This window comes from Paroedura picta, chromosome 6, assembly GCF_049243985.1.
Source record: "Paroedura picta isolate Pp20150507F chromosome 6, Ppicta_v3.0, whole genome shotgun sequence".
In the NCBI taxonomy this organism is placed as follows: domain Eukaryota; kingdom Metazoa; phylum Chordata; class Lepidosauria; order Squamata; family Gekkonidae; genus Paroedura; species Paroedura picta.
Genome location: NC_135374.1, coordinates 117,110,022 through 117,133,482, shown reverse-complemented (window position 1 = coordinate 117,133,482; position 23,461 = coordinate 117,110,022). Strand labels below are relative to the sequence as shown.

At 49.4% G+C, this 23,461-nt stretch overlaps 1 protein-coding gene across 10 annotated transcripts in view; it reads right to left on the bottom strand.

Annotated features, from left to right (window-relative positions):
• PCDH9 (protocadherin 9) overlaps positions 1 to 5,826 on the bottom strand; it is a 950,858-nt gene extending 945,032 nt beyond the window's left edge. For 3 of the 10 annotated variants that reach the window (XM_077344010.1, XM_077344012.1, XM_077344011.1), the window contains exons 1-2: positions 5,369 to 5,826; positions 1,074 to 4,233 (exon numbers count right to left, since the gene is read on the bottom strand). In XM_077344010.1, coding sequence (XP_077200125.1) covers positions 1,074 to 4,109 — 3,036 coding nt within the window. In that variant the 5' untranslated portion in view covers positions 4,110 to 4,233; positions 5,369 to 5,826. The remainder of the gene's footprint in view (positions 1 to 1,073; positions 4,234 to 5,368) is intronic. The other 7 variants (XM_077344015.1, XM_077344016.1, XM_077344014.1 and 4 more) reach the window with 3 other exon arrangements.
• Positions 5,827 to 23,461: the final 17,635 nt, after the last annotated feature.

Sequence of the window (23,461 nt, the reverse complement as noted above, 5' to 3'; positions counted from 1 at the left end):
AGGAAGCGTTCGACCCAAAGAAGGCAGGGGGAGGGGAGAAACAAACCTTAATATCGGATTTGGTTGGGATAAAAAGGTCACCCAGCTTCCCAGGGCGTGTTTCACAGCTTTAAAGGGAGTTATGGCAGATCGCTTGTGCATTACTAATATGAGAAAATATTTACAATGGGATGATGGTTTTTGTGTTTTGTTTTCCTGCATAATTCATTTTTATTATTATTATTATTATATTCAAAGCAATGCAATCATTTCAAAAGTGTACTTTGGCCATTGGTTTCCCTCCCCCCCCCCCCCGAAAGAACAAAGAAACAAGCAAATAAAAACCCTCCTCTAATCGACATGTAACTTTACTATGGGACAACAGAAATCTCTGACGCTCCCCCCCCCAAAAAAAAGGTAAAATAGAGGAAGACTTTCTTGATTGTTTGCCGAGAGACACAGTGCAACACAAGCTGAAATGCCTTGCAAAAATCTTTCGAGGATAACCATCACCCCCACCCGACCAACAACAACGGGGAAAAAAACTTGACAAAACATTCCCAATCAGCTTTAAACAAACAAATGCAATTAAACCAGCCTCGTTCAAAATGTCACCCTTGTTTTTTTTCATATCAGAAAGAACACATTTCTTGTAAACAGAAATACTGAAACAGTCAATTGTGTGTTTGCAATTCGACAAAGCAAGAAACGGTTGCTCTTCGTTGGTCAAGCTCTACACCGCGAGGTTTCGGACAAGTTTTACACCACTGCCTTATAGCTCTGAATTAGCGCGTGTGTGTGTGTTTCTGGGTGCATAGGTGCGTGTGTGTGTGTGCAAGTCATTCTTCCTTTAAAAAAAAAGTCAGTGACCCATACAATGTTGGACCATCATTACACCTGTTCTAAAAAATGCATAGTCTTGTCCCTTGCCCCCAAGAGATAGTGAGCGGGACAAGAATTCTTCCCCGCTCGCTATCCGTATTATAACTAAGCTAAAAATGACAGTGAACAGATAAACCATCCTAGCACTTTCAATACTGGTTGACCGGACATTTGTAGGCAGTACTTATAGACCAGTAGAAGTGGTCGTTTACCTGTCTGTTGTGTAAGGGGCCCTTTGCCTTGAAGCCTCCTTGGGAGCTGCACTCTGAAGCACTGAAGTGGTCTGAACTAGTGGAAGAGCGTTTGGAAAGGGTGTCACAGCCCCCAACAAAGGTGTTGTCCAAAGGCAGCTCCTGAATCACGTGATGCTTTTTCACCGAGACGGGAGTGTCCGGTTTCAGGTGGAAAGCGGACTGTGGGGAGGCCGATTTGTAATGCTTGGCGAGGTCGGGGCTGCTAGGTTTAAAGGTGGTGGGTGGGGCGGCTCCCCAGTCAAATCTTCCTATACTCTGCTCCTCCAGCTCAGCTGGAAGGCTAATGGTCCCGTTGATGGGTTCGTGAACCGCGTCCTCCGGTTTGGACTCCTCAATAGTTACGAAGTTCAAGAGGGAACTCTTAGGAGACTTCCGCTTCTTCCGTTTCTTCTTCTTGTTCTGCTTGTTCTCCTGGTTGGGGGACATCCACTCAGCGCCTTGCTTGCTCCTCTGGGCCGCCTTGAAGCGGGAGGCGTGGCGGCAGCGGACCAGGACGGTGACAAAGATCACGACGATGACGACCATGGCGCCCGCCACGATGGCAATCATGATGGTCAGGTAGTCCTCGTTTTGGTACGGCTGGCTGCTGTCTCCGATGTTCCTATCCAAGGGGGTCTCCATAGTCCTGCGGATCAAGTCGTAAATGTAAGAGGCATTCCCAGCCGTGTCGTTGACGTACAAAAAGACAAGGACGAGAGTGTGCAGGGATTTGGGGTAACCCAGGTCACTGATGTTGACCACTAGCCGGTGCAGCCCCACATCGGTAGGAGTCGGCTTCTCTTCCAGGGTGATGTTACCGGTCACCGGATCGATACGAAATAAACCTTTGTTGTTTCCACTGACAATGGTATACTTAAGTTCAGCGTTCATCCCCGTGTCAATGTCGACGGCAAACACTTCCGCTACCACGGAGCCAGGGATGGCCGAGAGGGGCACAAGTTTAAAAGAGGTGTTCGAAGGTGGGTAGATGACCACAGGACTGTTGTCATTTACATCCATGACATTGATGGTGACCTTTGCAGTCGATGAGCGGGCCGGCTGCCCTCCATCAATGGCCTTGACGTCAAAGGTGTAGGAACTCTGCTGCTCTCGATCAAAGGACACATTTGACTTTATAACTCCAGAATAAGGATCCAGGACAAAATTCTCGTTGTCGTTCAGGATGGAAAGGGTCACAGCCTTGTTCTCACCTGCGTCTGCGTCAGTCACCGTGATCACTCCCACTGTGCTGTACTTTGGTAAGTTCTCCGACACGAAGAACTGAAAATGGTTATGAGTGAATTTGGGACTGTTGTCGTTCTCGTCCAGCACCGTAACTATGACGGCGGCTTGGCTCTGCAGGGGTGGCGTACCATTGTCTCGGGCTGTTACAGTGAAAATGAACCTCTCCTGCTCTTCTCGGTCGAAGACCCGGGAGGCTGTCAAAACCCCTGTCTTCCTGTCCAAATCAAAAAAGGAAGCATTGGGGCCCAGCTGGTACACAATGTCTGCGTTTTTCCCGCTGTCCTCGTCCGTGGCGCTAATAGTGGTTAAGTACAGGCCACGGCGATTGTTTTCGGAAACGGACAGCTCAATGACTGGCTGGCTGAAGATGGGGGGGTTGTCATTCTCATCCTCCAGCTTCACTCTCACAAGGGCCGTCTGGTTCAAACTGGGCTTGCCAGAATCAGAGGCAACTATTTTAAAGCTGAATTCTTTGGTGCCCTCATAGTCCAGCAAGGAAGAGGTCTCTAACAGGTACTGGTTGTCATAAACAGCCTTCAAGTGGAACGGCACCTCTCTCTCAATGAAGCAGATCACTTTGCCATTCACGTCAGTGTCCTTATCTGAGACGGTGATCAGAGCAATCTTGGTATTGACAGGGTCTTTCTCAGATAAGTACACTGTGCCGTTGATGGGGCTTATAATGTACCTGAGGTCTATGTTAGGGGGGTTATCGTTCACGTCGGTCACGTTGATGGTAACCGTCGCCCGGGCGGGTGTGGAGCTACCATCGCTGGCCAGCACGGTCACCTTGTGAATGGCCGTCTCCTCGCGATCTAAGGCCCTCTGGACCGTGATCAGCCCAGTCGTGTTGTTTAAAGCAAAGAGTCTTTTAGTGGCAGGAGCAACCTGGGCACCAAAGATGTATCTGATCTCGGCATTGCTGCCTACATCTGCATCTGTGGCATGGAGCTGCAGGACAGAGGTCCCTACGGGGGCGTTCTCTGGGATGTGGACCTCCACCTGACCCTCCTTAAAAACCGGCCTGTTGTCATTCACATCACTTACTGTCACCTGGAGGATAGCGGTGCTGGATTTCTGGGGGGTTCCTCCATCCTCCACTTTGATTTTCATCACATAGGTGTCCTTCTGCTCCCGGTCCAAGTTCTGCTGCACAATGAGCTGAGGCCATTTCTCCCCTTCCGGCGTCTCCACTATATCCAGCCCAAAGACGCTCTGCCCGTTCAGGAGCTCGTAGTGCTGCACCCCATTGAAACCGGTATCGGGATCCGTCGCCGAGGGGATAGGAAAGCGACTGTTGACGAGCGTGTTTTCGGGGATGGAGATATTGATGACAGGCGACGGGAACATGGGGGCGTTGTCATTGGTATCCTTCACGATTATTTTGATCTTGATGAGCCGGAAAAAGTCGTTGGGGAGGATCACCACCTCCAGCTCGAAGAAGCACTCGTTCTCTTCCGCGTACGCGGCGCCGGCACAAAGCCGCTCGCGGTCAATGCGGTTGGAGGTGGTGAAGATCTCCCCAGTCGTGCTGGACACTTTGACCAGGGGGGCATCCCCTGCTTTGGACACGAGTCTGTAGACCAGGCTGGCACTGGTCCCCGTGGCCGAGCTGATGTGGGAGATGTTCAAATCCTTTGGTATGTTCCCAATGGGCACGTTCTCCGGCAGCTCCTCCCGGATGGTGTAAATAAGTTCCTGAGCCACGGCAGAATCCAGCCGGAGGCAGGCAATCAGGGCAGCCAGCAGGTAAAAATCCCTCAGGTCCATGATAAAGTGTTGGTAGTTCCTTCTCTTCTCAGGAGCGCAAGGGGTCTGCAAAAGCGAGCCGGCCGGTCAGCGCAAGGAGAATCGCAGGATGCATCCCACCGGGGCTCTTCTTCCCAGACAACCACTGTCGCAACGACAACAACAACGGCCAAAAAAAAAATAAAAAAATACATAAGTGTTATTGTCTGATTCCAACCCACAGCAGCTGCAGCTGCCAAGTCATGCTCCACGTTCCTGCAACACACAGGCGAGCATGTTTGGAAGTGCACGGCGCACCCCCCCCCACCCCCTGCTTCTCCCCTCTCTGGCTCAAACAAATCGTTCCTCTCCAGGCATGCCCTAGTTCATCACGAGCAGGGAAGGAAATCAGCGGCTTGCCAGACAGAAGGCGGGGGGGGGGGGGGGGGGCGACACAAATCCTTCTCCCTCCCCCCAAATCGGTCTCCCCACATCCCAGGATATTTACTCCTTCCCCGCCAACGCTTTCCCCGCGCAACTTTCCGTGCGCTGCATCCTAAGCACCGGGCAAAGCCGTACAGCCCCTGTCCTCCCCCCCCCCCCGCCGGCAATCACCTAGCTGGCTCCATCCCCGCCCCCCCCCCCCCGTCCATCCCTGCCTTCCTTCCCTCTGGCCGCCGCGGTTCCCATCCCAGGCGAGCGCGACCAGCACGACGACGGTGGGGGCTCCCGCCTGCCTCTCCGCTTCCCCAGGGCGGCTGCTGCTGCATCGGCGGCTCTCCCGGCCGGGCGACTCTGCCCGTTCCCATCCAGCCCAAAGGCAAATCCGGGGGAGCTTCTTCTCTCGCCCGGGAGGGAGACGCCACCTCCGCCAGATGTTGCAGGAAGGCGCAACTTCCCACTCAGCCAGACGCCCGGCGAGGCTGCGGGGAAAGTGGGGGGGGGGGTCTCCGGGCAAGTCCGGCCCGGCGAGCCAGCTCTTCCCCCGCCACACGCAGCGCCGGGCTGCCTTGGGCGCTCCGCCGGCCGGGCAGGGGCGAGGATGCAGGCGGGATCCAGACTCTCCTCCGGCGATCCAGCAGCCGGCACCGATCCCGACAGCGAGAGCCGCTCCGCCATCCGCAATCGCCCGGGCGGGCGGCGGGGAGGGCTCGGCGGCGACGGCTTCGCTTCCTCGCCTGCCGGATCGCCCCCCCCCCCCCCCTGCCGCCGCCGCCTGCCCATCGGAAGCATTTCCCGCAAATCATTCGGGGTTGTGCAAAGCCCTCCTCGGACCCCTCCCGGCCCAACTTCGCACTTACGTGGCCGGAGCGGGACCCGCCGCCTGCCTGCCTGCCTGCCTTCCTCCGCCAAGTGTCCGTCGTCGTCGTCTGCTGGCCGGGCCGGCGCGGCGAGCCCTAGGCGAGGAGGCGTCCGGGGCGGCGCGGGTGGCGCTCGGCGGCGGCGGCGGCGTCTCCCGATGGTGGCGGCGGCGGCGCGGCGAAGCGATGGCCCGCGCCGTCCGGGGGAGTCATGGTGGCCGGAGGGCCCCGGCGAGCAGAGCGCTCCGCGCCGCGCCTCAGTGCCCGTGCCCAGCGCCACGCTCCTCCGCGCCCTCGGCCGCCAAGGGCGCGCGCATCCCGAGCAGCGGCGGCGGCGGCAGCAAAGGCGGCCCCGCTCCTCCTGCTCCTGCTCCTCCGCGGCCGCCGCCTCCTCGCCTCTCCGTCCTCGTCCTCGGTGGCGGCGACGGCGGCGTCGCTCCGGCTCCGGCTCGGGCTCCTCTCGCGCTCTGGACTGAAATTCTTGCTCCAACTCTCAAGAAGCCCCCCGGGGGGGCGGCGCCGGCTGGCCCCGCCCAGCGCCCGCCCATTGGCCGCCCGACGCCGACGCCCGGCCCCCCGGCCCCCCCGCAGGACGGACGGGCCGCGCGGACGGTCGCTCAAGGCGCGGAGGCGGGGCGGCGCCCGGCGCTCAGCCTTGCCTTGCCTTGCCTCTGCCTGCCTGCCTGGCTGCCGCGCTGCGCAATGGCTCGGCGGGCGGCGGGCAGGGGGGAAACCGCGGCGAGGGCTGCCTCCGGGCCGGAGCTTGGGAGGTCAGCCGGCGGAGGGCGGCTGTGAGGCTCTCCCCCCTTTTTTTTTTTCTGGATCCAGGGAAGGCCGAGTGAGCCTCTGAGCGCGTGCAGAGCGCGGAGAGGCAGATGAGAGGAGGCTGAGTCTGGGTGTGGGGGGGTGCGTGGATGCGGGAGGGTTATAAGGCAGGAGAAAAGACCATCCAGGGGTCCTCGTCCCGACCCCCATCCCTTGGGAGACCTCAATCTGTGGTCCTCCAGATGTTCATGGACTACAATTCCCATGAGCCCCCTGCCAGCGTTTGCTGGCAGGGGCTCATGGGAATTGTAGCCCATGAACATCTGGAGGACCACAGGTTGACTACCCCTGGAGTTTCTCTGTCCACCCCCCCCCCATCAGAATATAATCCCAGGTCAGTTGCCTGTTCGGAAACCCCCCCAAAAAGTTTCCTGCACAAAAAGCAGGGATCTCCCTGATGCTTAGATGTTGTCAATTCCAAGATCAGGTCTGTGGCCATATGGATCACCTAAGGCTGCCAACCTCCAGGTAGTGGCTGGAGATCCCCAGAGAATCCAACTGACCAGGAGAAGAGGGCTGCTTGGGAAGTTTAACATGCCCATAGTTGGTCAGTTCAGGCATGTGCGCCTGGAATCTGTCTTTGCACCATGATGGGTATCCCTTCCGCAGGAGAAAATATGCCCTTTGGGGGACGGAATCCACAACAGCACATCCTATTGAGCTCCCTCTCACCCCAAATTCTTTCTAGGCATTTCCCCTGTATCTTTGGAAATTTCCCAGACCCCAGTTGGAAACCCTACAGAGTACTGGATCCTTCCTTTTGACGGTGCTACCCATAGATGAAGACAAGGCACTGCCATAAAACATGCTGTTGCCATGTTAAAGTCGTATGAATTAAGAAGGATCTGTTTAAAACACTCCAGATCCTGTGCTTACACTCTCAGAGCAGTATCTTTGTCTCTGCACTGAATAGCTTCTTCTAAGGTAAGGCCCTCTTCAGTTTATGAGGTACTCATACCTGCCTCCTGGAGAGCAGCTGTAATCCCAGGAGATCCCTGGCTACCTCCTGGAAGGTGATAATCTTAGAGCTGAGCAGGGAGAGCAGGTGCAGCGGCAGCCACAGTCCCGCCAGCCTAGGATTCCAAGCAGAAGAACAGCCCCCAAGGGCCTGAAGGAAGCAGGCAGATGGCTCATATCCCCAGAGACACTTGGCCTTCACTTCAGCATCTCTGGAGCAACTTTAGGCCCCTGGAATTTGGCAACCCCAGTCCGCACATCCCCTTCAGCAGCCCTGTAAGTCGTAGAAAAGAGTTCTTTAGACCCCACTTTTCTGTACCTTCCTCTCCCCACAGCAGAGGCCCTATGAGGTAGGTGAGGCTGAGAGAGCTTGGAGAGAACTGTGACTGGTCAAGGGTCACCAAGCTGGTTTCATTGATCTCAAGAGGGGTTTGCAATTGCCTTCCTGTCCTCTCCTCAAAACACACACTCTGTGGGGTAGGTGGGGATGAGAGAGTTCTGAGAGAACTGTGTGGCCCAAGGTCACCGAGCAGGTTTCGTGTGGAGGAGCCGGGAATCAGACTCAGTTCTCCAGATCAGAGTCTGCCTCGCTTAACCACTGGTTTTCAGGTGAATATTCAAGTCGGACTGTAACTTGTCAGCATCTTCCCAGGGGTGGGAGTTTGAGAGATACTCCAAGACGCAGAGAGCCCTATTCTGTTTCAGTTCTCCCCCTTGACTTGTGAGCCTCCCCACCACCACCTCCCCCCTGCCCAACGAATGCCCGCCTTCTGCCTGCTCCATCCCTCTGGATTTCCATTGGCTCAGAGAGCGGGTCGAGAGAATGCTATTTATAGGGCCCACCGGTTAATGGAAATGCAAAAGGGAGAGGGCCGTCGGCTTTTGGCAGCCAAGCCCGGAGCTCAACATCCCTGTGTGTCGCCTGGAGAGATGCAGGTTAAAAGGTGGTGGGGAAAGACGTAGGTGTTGGGATGGAGAGGAGCACTCAAGGAGGAAGACTTGATGGGTAGCTCTTAAGGTGTTTGTGTGTGTGGAGGGGAGATCCAGAGGGAAATGCCTCTTTGCTTCTTAATGGTCAGAATCTAAGTGTGGAGAATGAATGCACCCATTTCAAACTGCCGTGAAACTAGAATGATAGACATGAGAATTTTCAAAGGATGCTAAGAAAAAACAAAGTTGTGTTGAACTTCCGGGTGCGTGCTGAAAGCTACCTGCTCTTCCTTCCAACACTTCTCAGGTGAAAATGGAGACATGCCTGCCGATTTCCGTTCCTGCTGCCTCATCCAAAGTCACAGCCTACAGCTGTTCATAGGCCGCACACTGAGGAAGACTCTTGCCTCTTGTGGAAGCCTTTATTTGTTTGCTTGGTGAAGTAGCAAGCAGAAAAGAACTGGAAGGTGTGACTGTACCATAATGGTATTCCTCACTGTGTATTTTTCCACTGCTCCATTCTATGCTGGAGGTGTGACTGTACCATAATGGTGGTCATCACAGTGTATTATTCCACTGCTCCATTTTATGCTGGAGGTGTGACTGTACCATAATGGTGGTTATCACAGTGTATTCTTCCACTGCTCCATTCTATGGCGAAGGTGTAACTGTACCATAATGGTGGTCATCACAGTGTATTATTCCACTGCTCCATTTTATGCTGGAGGTGTGACTGTACCATAATGGTGGTCATCACTGTGTATTTTTCCACTGCTCCATTCTATGGCGAAGGTGTGACTGTACCATAATGGTGGTCATCACAGTGTATTATTCCATTGCTCCATTTTATGCTGGAGGTGTGACTGTACCATAATGGTGGTCATCACAGTGTATTCTTCCACTGCTCCATTCTATGGCGAAGGTGTGACTGTACCATAATGGTGGTCATCACAGTGTATTATTCCACTGCTCCATTTTATGCTGGAGGTGTGACTGTACCATAATGGTGGTCATCACTGTGTATTTTTCCACTGCTCCATTCTATGCTGGAGGTGTGACTGTACCATAATGGTGGTCATCACTGTGTATTTTTCCACTGCTCCATTCTATGCTGGAGGTGTGACTGTACCATAATGGTGGTCATCACTGTGTATTTTTCCACTGCTCCATTCTATGGCGAAGGTGTGACTGTACCATAATGGTGGTCATCACTGTGTATTTTTCCACTGCTCCATTCTATGGCGAAGGTGTGACTGTACCATAATGGTGGTCATCACAGTGTATTATTCCACTGCTCCATTTTATGCTGGAGGTGTGACTGTACCATAATGGTGGTCATCACAGTGTATTCTTCCACTGCTCCATTCTATGGCGAAGGTGTGACTGTACCATAATGGTGGTCATCACAGTGTATTATTCCACTGCTCCATTTTATGCTGGAGGTGTGACTGTACCATAATGGTGGTCATCACAGTGTATTATTCCACTGCTCCATTCTGTGGTGGAGGTGTGACTGTACTGTAATAGTGGTCTTGGTGGGCTTACCATAGCCACTGTCGGAAGAGTGACACCAAAGGAGAATCTACCGTCTAACATGGCTATTCCTGTCCAGATATCTTTGATTCTGGTTTCTGACTTCAAGAACTCACAGCTTGATGAATGTACAGCTGAGCGAACAAAAAATGAAAGAGATTGTCTGGTGGATAAACCGGGGCTGGATGTGGGAAGCCCAATTGGACCAAGGGATAGTGGAAGCGCATTTCATTGGGTGGCATAGCTCGCAGGTTTGTTCTTATTCTGCCTCTGTCTAGTTTTTAAAAATAAATATGGATTGATTGGATGTGCCAGAAGAGATCATTGAGAATACCTGTTAGTGCCCTGGGGGAATACCTGGGAAGAGTTGCTTTGATGGATTCCCCATCAAGTTTCCAACCCACCCACCTCTTTTAAAGCAATGGTACAACTGGGGCGTGTGTGTGTGTGTGTGTGTGTGTGTGTGTGTGTGTGCCAGATTTCATCTGGAAATGGCTTTCCAAGTCTGATTAGAAAGAGTTGGGAGAAATCACTCCCCTTTCTGGGTAGGAAGTTTGAAAGAGTTTCACTTAGCCCGAAAGCATATTCATTGACTCTAAAATAAACTGTCGTGCGCATATTTTAAAGGGAAGCTTTTTAGAAAATTGGTTCTAATATAATAGAAAAATCTAATTATTCTAAGTTTCCAACCTCTGAAAACCTCACCCATTTCATGCTAGTCAATGGCAGACGATGTGCTACATGCTCATTTTAAGACTTCATATCCATCAGGGGTCCACAATGTGGTACCATTCTCACAAAGCAAGAACTTGTGGGTACTTAATGAAATTAAAGAACAGTAGGCTTAGAACATAAAAGGAAATACTTCTTCCCCCAAAGAGGCATTAACACAGGGGCGGGCAAACTGTGGCCCTCCAGATGTCCATGGACTACAATTCCCATGAGCTCCTGCCGGCAGGGGCTCATGGGAATTGTAGTCCATGGACATCTGGAGGGCCACAGTTTGCCCACCCCTGCATTAACACATGGAATTCACTTCCACGGGAAGCAGTGGTGGCTAAAAGCATAGGCAGTTTCAAGAGGGATTGGAGAAACATCTGGAGCAGATATCCATCAATGGCTATTAGTCACACTGTACAGATGCGACACTTTGTTAGGGGCACTGATGCTCTGTACTCTTGGTGCTTGGACTGATCCAACATGGCCTCTCTTATGAAGATGAGCTGATTTTTATATGCCGCTTTTCTCTGCCAGGAGTCTCAAAGCGGCTTCCAATCGCCTTCCCTTTCCTCTCCCCACAACAGACACCCTCTGAGGGAGGTGAGGCCGAGAGAGCCCTGATATTAATGCTCAGTCAGAACAGCTCTGTCAGGCCCGTGGCAAGCCCAAGGTCACTCAGCTGGCTGCATGTAGAAGAGCGGGGAATCAAACCCATCACACCAGATTAGAAGGCGCCACTCTTAACCAGTATACTATGCTGGATGGCTCTTGTGTTCTTATGAACCTGCTGGTGGACCCTCTGATGGCATCTGGGATTTGGCCACTGTGAAATAGAGTGTTGGACTGAATGGGACACTGGCCTGATCCAGTATGGCTTCTCTCCTGTTCTTGGTGTTTGGGCTCTGGAGTTTTAACCGCACTGGTGGACCTCCTGATGGCACCTGGCTTTTGGCCACTGTGTGACACAGAGTGTCAGACTGGATGGTCCATTGGCCTGATCCAGCGCACCCTCTCTTTTGTTCTTATGTTCTGCACTCCTAGTCCTAGTTCATTAGATGCCTCCTGCTGCATGACTGAATTTAATTCTGTAATGCCACCTTCAGTCTGAGTAAGAAAGGCAGATTATAAATAAAGTCAGTCTGTCAATCACGTGTTCTGCAGCAACTTTCACTGTTGCCGCAAACCGTGATACAGATTCATGGAGGAGATGCAGCCTGTTTGCTTCAGTCACACTGCAGGAGACATCCAGCGAGCCAGGACTAGGAGTCCAGAACATAAGAGCAAAAGAGAAGCCATGCTGGATCAGGCCAATGGCCCATCCAGTCTGACACTCTGTGTCGTGCAGGGGCCGAAACCCGGGTGCCACCAGGAGATCCCCCAGCTGGGCCAGAACTCCAAGGCAGGAAGGCTGGACCAGACAGTCCTTTTAGACTGACCCATCAGGGCACTTCTGATATTCTCCCATCTCTTGCATGCCAAAAGTACTTTACATGTGTCGTTGATGGGAAAACTTCTAAAACCAGGCTGGACTTATCCGTCTTGCCTGAGACATTCAGCGTGTTATGCTAACCAGTGGGAGAGAAGGCGGCATGGTGTAGGCTGAGATCATCAGATCTCAGAGGCTAAGCAGTGTCGGGATTTGATGTGGGACCACCGAGGAAGACCTTTGCAGAGGCAAATGGGCAGCCGTGTTGGTCTGAAGTAGCAGAATAAAATCAGAGTCCAGAAGCATCTTTAAGACCAACAAAGATTTACTCAAGGCATGAGCTTTCGAGTGCAAGCACTTGAAAGCTCACGTCTTTGTTGGTCTTGAAGGTGTTACTGGACTCTGATTTTGTTTTGCAGAGGCAAACCACCTCTGCTTCTCACTTGGCCAGAAGTCACCTGTGACTTGTCAGGAGAAGAGCTGGTTTTTGCATACCCCACTTTTCACTACCGAAAGGAGTCCCAAAGCGGTTTACAAACACCTTTTCCTTCCTCTCTCCACAACAGACACCCTGTGAGGTAGGTGGGGCTGAGAGAGCTCTGACAGTACTGCTCTGTGAGAACAGCTGTAGGAGAACTGGGACTAGCCAAAGGTCACCCAGCTGGCTGCATGTGTGGGAATGGGGAACCAAACTCAGTTCTCCAGTTAGAATCCGCCTCTTAACCATTTCACCACATGCTGTCAAGCTGTGTTTGACATTCAAGCAAAAGTCCTCTGTGACTTCAGTATGCAGAGTCTAGCAGTGATTGTTGTGACAAATGAACACCTTATATTCCTGTTTCCTTTGCAAGGCCCTCTTTAAAGGAAACCAGATGTCATTTTATTCTGACTGCATCTTTCTGAGAGTCAAATGTATAATGTTTGTGCTGGTCAATGCATAATTTACCCGATGCTTGTCCGAGGATAACAAAAAATTACATATGCCAAAATAAAACTAAAAAATCGAGGTTGTAGTAAACAATGATGAGCCATGTTTTATTCAAGCCCCTATCTGAAAGCGGATCAAGTAAATATATGCGCAAGTCCTCCCAACCCCTCTTCTTAAAGCATTCTCACCTGACCCCTAAGAAAAGAAAATGAGGCACTTAATGGGACCTGGGGTTGAGCTGGAAACAGAGAAATATGAATGATAGATGGAAATGCATGTATTAAATATGAAGTTGGAACAACTTGAGGAGGGTACGAAAATACTGTTTGATAGCAAGGTGGGTCAGAAGATGGAGACCCTCTGGCAACTCCTTGGAGGCTGCCTGACGTAGTCAATGAAGTTCCTTGTAGCTCGAAAGGTATCTGACTCTCCTCAAAGCAGAATCCCTGCTGGGCAAGAACAGAGAATCTCATCCAAACAGAGAGCAACCATCTCGAATCACACAAGAGCAGACAAATGTGATTTTTTCTCCAATTTGAGCAAGATGATTATTTACAGGGGCAATGCAGTTTTCAGCACTTGTTCCCAGCATGAAGAACCGGCATGGCACCTTGACCTGGGTAGGCCAGCAAGTCTCAGGTGCTAAGCAGGGCCGATCCTGGCTAGAATTCAGATGAGAGACCTCTGAGGATTGGAGTGGTATTTTCTCCAAGGCCCACTAGGGGTCATAACACGGAGGCAGAGAATAGCAAACCACCTCCATGCGGCTCTCGCCTGGCTGCCAGACGGTCCACAGATCTCTTGGCTACACGACACATTCCATGTGACAAATGCAATTTAAGAGCTAGTGTGGTGTAGTGGTTAAGTAGGTCAGACTAGTGCAAGCTTTCTCAACCAGGTTTCATGAAGCCCTGGGATTTCTTGACAGAACTGGAAGGGTTTCCCAAACGGGTGGGAATTATTTTTAATATCTGTGTTTTTTAAATTGTTAAAACATGTATTAGATTATATGATGCTAGAGGGTCATGTTGACCTGCCAGTGATGGGCCTGGAGGGGGTGGGAAGGGTAGGGGGACATGTACAGCTCTGCTTCTCAACCATATTCTGCACAATTGTGCCATTTCTGGGGTTCCTCAAAGCCTGAAGAATGTGTTTCTCAGTGGTAATAAAGTTGAGAAAGATGTGTCTGGGGAGCCCCAGGTTCGAATGCCCCCTCGCAGCATAAAAGCTCATCTGGTAACCTTGGGCTGGTCACAGACCCCCAATGAAATCCACCTCACAGGACGGTTGAGAGGATGATGGATGCTGTTTTGGGTGCTCACTGGGGAGAAAGCCGGGATACAAATCAAGGAAATGAAGACATAAAATAACTGCCTTCATTAGGACATATCCAACTGTGCAATTCCAAAGTGTGTGTGTGTGGGGGGGAGACACTAAAGCAGGAGTAGTCAAACTGTGGCCCTCCAGATGTCCATGGACTACAATTCCCATGAGCCCCTGCCAGCAAACGCTGGCAGGGGCTCATGGGAATTGTAGTCTATGGACATCTGGAGGGCCGCAGTTTGACTACCCCTACCCTAAAGGCTTTGAAGAAGGGTTGATCTTGTTAGGTGATTTTTGGGGGCCTGAAGGTATGCTGATCCCCAGGGACAATATTTTAGGAGGCTTCGTAGGCCACAATGGAGAAAGGGTGAGTCCTTGGGATTATCAAGGCCAGAGGCATTCCGAGGTCCTAGCGACTGCGTGGCTCTGGATTTTCTTGGTGGCCTGCCATCTAAATACCAACCAGGGCAAACTTTGCTTAGCTTCCAAGACCAGGTTTGTCTGGGTCTTCTAGCTCAGGTCAGATGGTTTTGGATACACTCCAGAAGTCTTCCTTTGGGATTAAATAAATGGGAAACTTACAGTTTCCTGGCCCATGTTTCACACCCACTAAAACAGCTGTGATCTTTCAAACAGCTACTCCGCATCAAAGGTAGATAAACTCACCCGTTTGGATTGTCCTGGGGATGGTGGTTATGGCCATTGTTGACAACTTCCCCTGAAGTGATTTGGGAGGTGGGGGGAATCAAGGTAAAACAAGAAAACAAGCCGTGTTTTCTAAAATATCCCGATTTTTTAAAGTAAAATAGCATGCAAAGTCAAAACAAAAAGTAACTGACACGATGTCAATAATTAAATGATTTCTGATGACTTCCTCCCATATCGACAGCTATGACTGAAATAGAGAAGAAGAAGAAGGAGAACAGAGCAGGGGGGGTTGTACCTGTTTTTTATTACCCTTAGAAGTCTCCAAGTGGCTTAAAATTGCCCTTCCTCTCCCCATGACACCACCCCCCCCCCGCACGTGAGAGAGAGCTCTGAGAGAAGTGACTGGCCCAAGGCCTCCCCGCAAGCCTCAAGTATCTCAAAGAGGTTTACAATCACCTTCCCTTCCTCTTCTCAGAACAGACACCCTGTGAGGTAGGTAAGGTTGAGAGAGCCCTGAAGAACTGTGGCTATCTCAAGACCACCCAGCTGACTCAATGTGGAGAAGGAGTGGAGGAATCAAACCTGGTTCTCCAACTTAAGAGTCCACCACTCTTAACTAATGTACCAAGCTTGCCACTCCTAGCCACTACAACAACGGATAACAGCTCCTTTCCTGGAAACCCGACGTTCTTTTTCTCGGAACCAAAAGTATAAACTTAGTATTGTGTATGTAGAGTTGGGGGCTGAATCCAGCTGTCTTTCCCAATCAATCTTCCCCAGTTCTTTTCACTGCTTCTTCTCCCATCCATCCCTCATGACTTCTTCTTCTTTTTTTTTGTCCTCACAGGTCCCGTGATTCTCAGAATAGCCTTGTTGGGTGGTTAAAAGAGACTCATCCTCTCCTTTTCACCAGTAGAAAAGTTGGAGGGAGCCCGTCCAGGAGGTAACAAATTCCAGTAAATGTTTGATATGATACAGACATTCCCTCACCCCTCCCAAAACAATGGGTTGGATCCCTCCAGCTTTATCCACAGGTGAGAAAAGGGAGAACATCTATTTGACTTCCAAAAAGACTTTGTGGAGGATTATGGCAGGGGTAGTCAAACTGCGGCCCTCCAGATGTCCATGGACTACAATTCCCAGGAGCCCCTGCCAGCATTCGCTGGCAGGGGCTCCTGGGAATTGCAGTCCATGGACATCTGGAGGGCCACAGTTTGACTACCCCTGGATTATGGGATGGGGACTGGATGTGGAGACTGTGTAAGGGTGAGTGAAATAGCTGTTCAGATCCGAGCCATGAATAGCTTGCCCCTCTGCCATTTAGGGGCATGTTTTATTTCTATTATATAGCTACACACAAGCTGAAAGAGAACAAAACGTCTAGTGTTCTTTAGTTTGCCCAAATGACTTTTAGCTTTCCACCCCTCCCCAATAAATTTACCTAGCAATATAGTATCTCAACTACTCAGCACACCCAGTTGAAAAGGGGATGAAATATTTGTTGTTTTTACCCCCTCCAGCGCTGGCTTTTTTTTTGTCGTTATGCACTTACAGCAAATTTAAAAAGGCCTCCCCTCTGACCCAGTTTGAATAATACATGGATATTTGCGAAACGGTACGATTCCTTCTGAAACCTAGCGTTTGTACTGAAAAAAGAATCCGCAGCGGCTGGAAACAAAACGCAAATCAATAGAATACGCTAGCATAAGTAATTTAGATTTAATTGTTCCTATATAATCAACCGAGATTTGGTGGTCGGAGGAGACGGAGGAGGAGTCCAGAGAAGATCCCCAAATTAGTCACAAAGTTCACTGACTGGCCCAGAGCTAGTGACTCTATTTCAGGCAAAGCTATCTCCAAAGTTGTTGTGGGAATAAAGTGAAGGGAAAACCCCATGTAAGACAAGATAGAAAGGCCAGTAATCGTTCATATACAGCTATACAGTGCTTCATATATACTGTATACTATAAGCTGCATATCTGATGTTTAGTTTTAGAGTCAACACAAAACTGTTTCTATTCATTTTCAGGGGTGTCCAAACTGTGGCTCTCCAGATGTTCATGGACCACAAGCCCTTGCTGCCAGCATGTGCTAGCAGAGATTCATGGGAATTGTAGTCCATGGACATCTGGAGAGCTACGGTTTGTCCACCTCGATAGGCAGGTGGGGAAATAATCTCAAATAGGTTTATAAAAATTCTGCCTCTTCTAACCCTGCCACCTTCTTGGATGAGGTAGCAAAGTCAGACCAATGTACCGTTCATTCATTCGTTGGTTCATTTGTTCATTCTTTCATTCAACCTTTAGCCCACCCTTCCCCAGGGCTTGTGGCAGCTGTAATAATTTATTTATAATTTAATTTGTCTGCTGTCCCTCTCAGACTCGCCATCTCAGGGTGGTTAACAACAGATCGAAATACCACATTACATTAAAATTTAAGCAATAAAACAGTAAGAATAACAACAACATCAATCAATACAAACAATAAAATAACAATAGAGCAATGTACAATTTTTAAAGATTGTAAATAAATCCTTTAATGCTGATGATGGAAAAAATTTCCAGCCTGTTGGAATTAGAAAGGGGCTGGCAGGGAAGTGGGGGGTGAGATGGGGGAGGGAGGCCCAATTAACTGTTTTAGATAGTTTCCTGACTGGCCTCAGCCGTAAGCCTGGCGGAAGAACGCCGTCTTGCAGGCCCTTACATAAATTCTAAAAATATAGAATACCACTATAATAATACAAAATTATAATCTTTTCAATAGTATGAAATGTAGGAGGGCTTGCTCCGTTCTGCAATTTGCCCAGCTCTGGATTTTCTCTATGAAGAGAGGAGCAGGCAGTAAACAGAGATGTCAGTGCACAAATGGGGTGGACCGGATGGAGTCAGGCGGGGAGGCTGGCTGAAGTGAGATGTTTCCTGAGGCCTCAGCCAGAGGCACGACGGAGCAACTCCGAATAACAGGCCCTGCGGTACTTCCTAAGAATACTTATGCCCCACATCTTTGTGAACCTTTCAGACAGTTAGACATGTTGGTCTGCAATAGAGCACTTTGATTCAAGTAGACCAACACAATCGTCAGGTATAAGCTTTTAAGAGTCAAAAGTCCCTTAAGAGCCAGTTTGGTTCAGTGGTTAAGAGTAATGCTTTTTAATCTGGAGAGGCATTGGCCATTTTGGGAGGGGAGAGGCAGGTTGCCATGGGTATATATAGGGTGCTTGTAAATGGTTCGTCATCTTCTTGGACAGGAGTGGTGAGTGAAGTGCCTGAAGGATCTGTCCTGGGCCCTGTGTTGTCCAACATATTTATAAATGATTTGGATGAAGGAGATTTTCGTTGGGGGGGGGCTGAAATTGGGGTCACTGTGGGTGGACAGGTAGTTGTGGGTGTCCTGCATTGTGCAGAGCGTTGGACTAGATGACCCTGGAAGTCCCTTCCAACTCTATGATTCTGTGATTCTATATCAGCCATGAATGTTTAACCCCCACCCCTTCTGGAAACCCTTCCAGGGTCATCAAGACACCCCCATGGTTTCACAAATCCCTGACTGAGAAAACCTGTTCTAAAGCAACGAACAAAACTCCACAAGGGAGTTTGAATATACAGAACCTACATAAAGAATATTTTTGCTTTGAAAGTGATAACCAAGATCAAAAAATGATCTAAATATGGATGCTGTGCCAAATTTAGATATCTGAATTTGTCCAAAGCCTCTGTGGCAGCAGAAGAAATTCTTGAGCAGCAGCACTTAGTTCTTCATCTGAGCCCACGTAACACTGGTCTTTCTTTTGTACTAGTTCACCAGCTGAATGGACAGCTGGGCTTGACCTGGTAGGCTTACTGGGGAATGTGACAAGTTACTTCTTGTGTGCTGATGTTTCTAACACGCCGTAATGATCAAGAGCCCCACGACCACATCCCATAATTATGACACTGAAACAGAAATCATCACACACGAAACCAAATTATTCAGGAGGGCTTTCCCATGCTCGCAATAGAAGCAGGCTGTACTAAATGATTCACAAAGCGACTTGTAAAAATTACCAGGGACCGCAGCATATTCGACCAAGCTTAAAGGTAAAGGTAAAGGTATCCCCTGTGCAAGCACCGAGTCATGTCTGACCCTTGGGGTGACGCCCTCTAGCGTTTTCATGGCAGACTCAATACGGGGTGGTTTGCCAGTGCCTTCCCAGTCATGACCGTTTACCCCCCAGCAAGCTGGGTACTCGACCAAGCTTAGCTTGCTTAAATGAGGATGGAAATTTTGTATCGTGTAACGTAGGCTTTCTCGTCCAGGGTTTCATGAAACCCTAGTGTTTCTTGGCAACCCCTGGAAGGGTTTTCCAAATGAGCGGGAGTTAATTAATTTTATAGTTTTAAAATTTGTTAAACATTTATCAGGTGATATGACCATATATAGCAGGGGTAGTCAAAGTGCGGCCCTCCAGATGTCCATGGACTACAATTCCCAGGAGCCCCTGCCAACAAATGCTGGCATGGGCTCATGGGAATTGTAGTCCATGGACATCTGGAGGGCCGCACTTTGACTACCCCTGATATATAGTCATGTCAAACCCCCCCCCCCCCACTGGCTCCACTGTCAGGGTTTCTTAAAGCCTGAAGAATATTTCTGGGGTTTCTCAATGTTAAAAAAAGCTGAGAAATGCTGGTTTACTAATACTTGCACTTTTGCTTCAGATCCAGATGGTTGGTCAACTCGAATCCGATTGCCTGAATGTGCCGTTCGTTGATGTATTGACTCATCCTGTGTAGTCCACCTTGAGTCCAAGTGAGAAAGGCTCACTATAATAGTGCAAATATAGCTGCGAATAATATCAAATTAATCATGTCCTGTATTCCTTTCCTTTGCCTCAGGTGTCTGAGTTTTCAAAACTAAACCCGAGGTACAAAACTGTGTGAGGCATAAGCGGAAGATATTCTAAAGAGTGATCTCAACACTGATTGAAGTACATCTTCAAATGATTTCCTCATTCACATCCAGTTTGTAAGTTGATAATTTAATTTCTCAATGTGTAGCATTGTTGTGTGACAAGTACGCCAGTTCTCAGAATCTTGGAATCATAGAGATGGAAGGGACCTCCAGGATCATCTAGTCCAACCCCTGCAGAATGCAGGACACTCACAACTACCTGCCTACCCACAATGACCCCAATTCCATGCTCAAATGATGTTCCCCCCTCCCAAAAAACCCCACCAGAATCCCTGACCAGCTGGACCTTGGAGAAATTCGCCTTCTGATCCCAAGGTGGCGATTGGCATTTCTTTGGGCATGCAAGGAAGGGCCACAAGAGGCAAGCACCGACTTCTTCCATTCCACTTTTTCAGATACTGGTGACTTCTGAGTTTTCAAGACATGCTGTGATGTTTTCTCGGGTCCCGATCCACCTAAAACCCGTATTTGTTCCTTCCACTGTTTTCAGTTGGAGACTATGACTTGGATCCTGTGCAGCTGTCCTCTATAGCAGGGGTAGTCAACCTGTGGTCCTCCAAATGTCCATGGACTACAATTCCCATGAGCAAATGCTGGCATGGGCTCATGGGAATTGTAGTCCATGGACAGCTGGAGGATCACAGGTTGACTACCGCTGCTCTATAGGACAGTTCTAATGATGGGCCAGCATTTCCATAGGCAGACAACACAAGTGAGGACCTGCCAGAGCTACTAGAAACCAACCTCTCTGACATATTAAACTTCAAGAGTTCAGGGAACTCTACCAGAAAGTTAGAGAGGTGATGTAACCTCTGAGATCATTCATATTTGCAACTCTGCACCTCCAGTGAGGGGTAGCTAAAAATGGCTACTAGCCATGGTGCCAGAAGTAAACCTCCATGTTCAGAGGCAGTAGCTTCTGAATCCCAGTGCCAGGAAACTCTTGGCCTCTATGCCCTCTTGTTGGCCCTTCAAAGGAACTGGTTGGCTGCCATGTGAAGACAGGATGCTGGATTATATAGACTGTCAGTCTGATCCAGCCAGTCTCTTGTTATGTTCTCAAGGCATTTCCCTCTGAGCCCTGTTATTGGGCCTCCGGATAAATGGGTTGGCCACTGTGAGACAGATTTCTGGATTGGATGGACCATTGGTCTGATCCAACAGGGCTCTTCTTATCTTCTTATTTTCACTGAGGTCCCTGTCCTCCCCAGGTTCCATTCCCAAATCTCCAGGAATTTCTCAACCTAGACTACCCTGCCTTTTTATCCCCTGTCAGTGGCCAGAGGGGAGCCTGCAACGCTATGCCCAGAAGAAAATTAATGGCAGAGGTTCAAGGCAGCCTCCAGAGGGGTCTATGGGGAGGTATTTCTTCTCCTACATCATATTACCCTATAATTATATTTCTTCTCAAGGGTTGCACCGTTAGAGCGACAACTGGGATCCCCCCTGTCTATCGTATCCACCTATTGATCTGTCCCCCACTCTCGTCAGTAGGGCAGTAAGGATGTAGGCCCTGGCTGGTTGAGGGGCTGAGTTGCTAGTGGGTTCTCTTTCGTCTCCTGTCTTATTGTTTAATAATGTATTAAGGGCATTTGGGGTTTTTAATTGTGTTTTTATTCTTCTCCTATGTGAGCTCAATTGGGAACGGTGGCATATAAATGCAATAAATAAATAAATAAATAAATAAATAAATAAATAAATAAATAAATAAATAAATAAATAATTAACTGTTTCCAAGTCGGTACAGCTTCGGGTGGGAATGGCTGCTTTGGACGCCGAAGCACCCGACCCTAGTCGGTACCGCTGGTTAGGAATTATGTCTTTCTATAAGTGTTAATAATGCCATTCTCTCCAGGGCAAGTCATGTCAGGAAGTATCCCGGCGCTCTGCCCAGGAATGGTTGCCGAGATTCTGATTCTAATCACATCCCCATCATTTCAAAAGTCACATTGTAGTCCGATCACATCTCGGCGGTAATAATTATTTAACTTTTATTGCTACGCGAAATAGTTTTCTGTTTGCTTAAGGATAACTTCAACTCGGAGCCAGGACTGATTACCCTGCGCTCGCAAATGAGCTCTTTCCAGGTACACAAGGTGAACCTCGCTGGGGTTCGAGGAGAGAAATAATCATCAAATTGGATTAAACTAACAGCTGCCGGACTTAAATCCGACACGTTCCCTCCCAAGGAGAGGGGGGCGGGGTGGGGGGGGGGTCTGTAAAGCGTGTCCTTGCTCTTTATGGAGGCTGCAGACGTTCGGAAAAAAAAGGGAAGCACGGTTTGCTTGAAATGCAATCGATCATGTTAATGCTTGCATGCTCCCTGCATTTTTGTTAACCTCTCCAAGAAGCCGGGGCTAGGGACACAGTTCTTTGCACGACTCTCAAACAATAAATTGCGGATCTGTGCTTTGTGGCACCAAAGGGGTTCGATGTGTCACGCTGGCATTATTAATCTTTTGGAAGGAAAATTAATACTAGACCAATGGTGGGGGGATGGAGCTGGACTTGTGGCTTCATAGGTTTGTCATGCCCCATTAGAATATTTTAACAAAAGCCCTGCTGGATCAGACCAGTGGTCCATCTAGTCCAGGGGTAGTCAAACTGTGGCCCTCCAGATGTCCATGGACTACAATTCCCATGAGCCCCTGCCAGCATTAGCCAGGCACTACATTTTCTGGCAGCGAATCCCACATTTTAATTGCTTTCTGCGTAAAGTAGTATTCCCTTTTGCCCTTCCTGGATCTCCTGCCACTGGGATTGAGAGATTCTCCTCAGTCACCATGGCTAGTGGCCATCGATAGACTGATCCTCCATGAATCTGTCTAATCCCCTTTTCATAGTCTATGAGTCTATGAAAGTGGTAAGGTATCTCCAGGGTCATCTGGTCCGACCTCCTTCAGAATGCAGGAAACTCACATCTACCTGGCCTTTCACAGTGACCCCAATTCCATGGCCAGGTGATTCCCCACCACAAAAAACCCCCAGAATCCCCAGCCAGTGTAGCCTGGAGGAAATTCACCTCCTAACCCCAAAGTACCAATTGATATTTCCCTGGGCATGCAAGAAAGGGTCACAAGAGCCAGGTACCAACACAGTCCCTTCTGCCCACCCACTCACAATCTGCCTAAGTTAATTAAGTCAGCATTTCTGTGAGGTGGCTCTCTAGCCCCTGCTTATATCTTGCATTTTCAAAATATCTTTCCATTTCATTCAACCTCCACTACTTAATATTTTGTGAGGGTAGGTTATGCGGAGAGCTTGTGATGGGCTTGAGGTCACCTGGCATGGGACCTGCTGACAGAGGCAAGGATGCCCCACCACAAGGCCCTACCCCCAATTAGCTAACCAGTGTCAGAGGTCTTACCTAGGCAAGCCACAATGCTCAGATGATGATGCAGTAACATGACCTGGAAGTGATGTCATCACATCAACAACGTCAGAGCAATGCTCTGGTATTTAGGCAAAAAGTCACCTCTGATGTATATTGGGTCTGCAATAGCCAAAAAGGTTAGCAGAGTCCTTAATTAAACTAATGTGCACAGCACAGCATTGCTGGCTATTGAATGCATGTAGTCCGAAAATCTATAAGCAGTGAAAGCACAGACTAATATATCAACTATTTATTAGAGACCTCCATTCTAGACAGGAAAGGTAAATAAATAGTCCCTAATCTAATCTAGCTAGGAAGGAGAGAGATTTCTTTAGAAGAAGCAGGAAACAGCACGTTGTCCCTAAGAAAATGTATTGCAAGCCCCTATGGCTGGCTAAAGCAGACTACATGCCTACACATCAGCAGTGAGCCTTATTGGGGAATGCTGTTCCTTACTTCAGCAAAGGCCACACAGTGTGA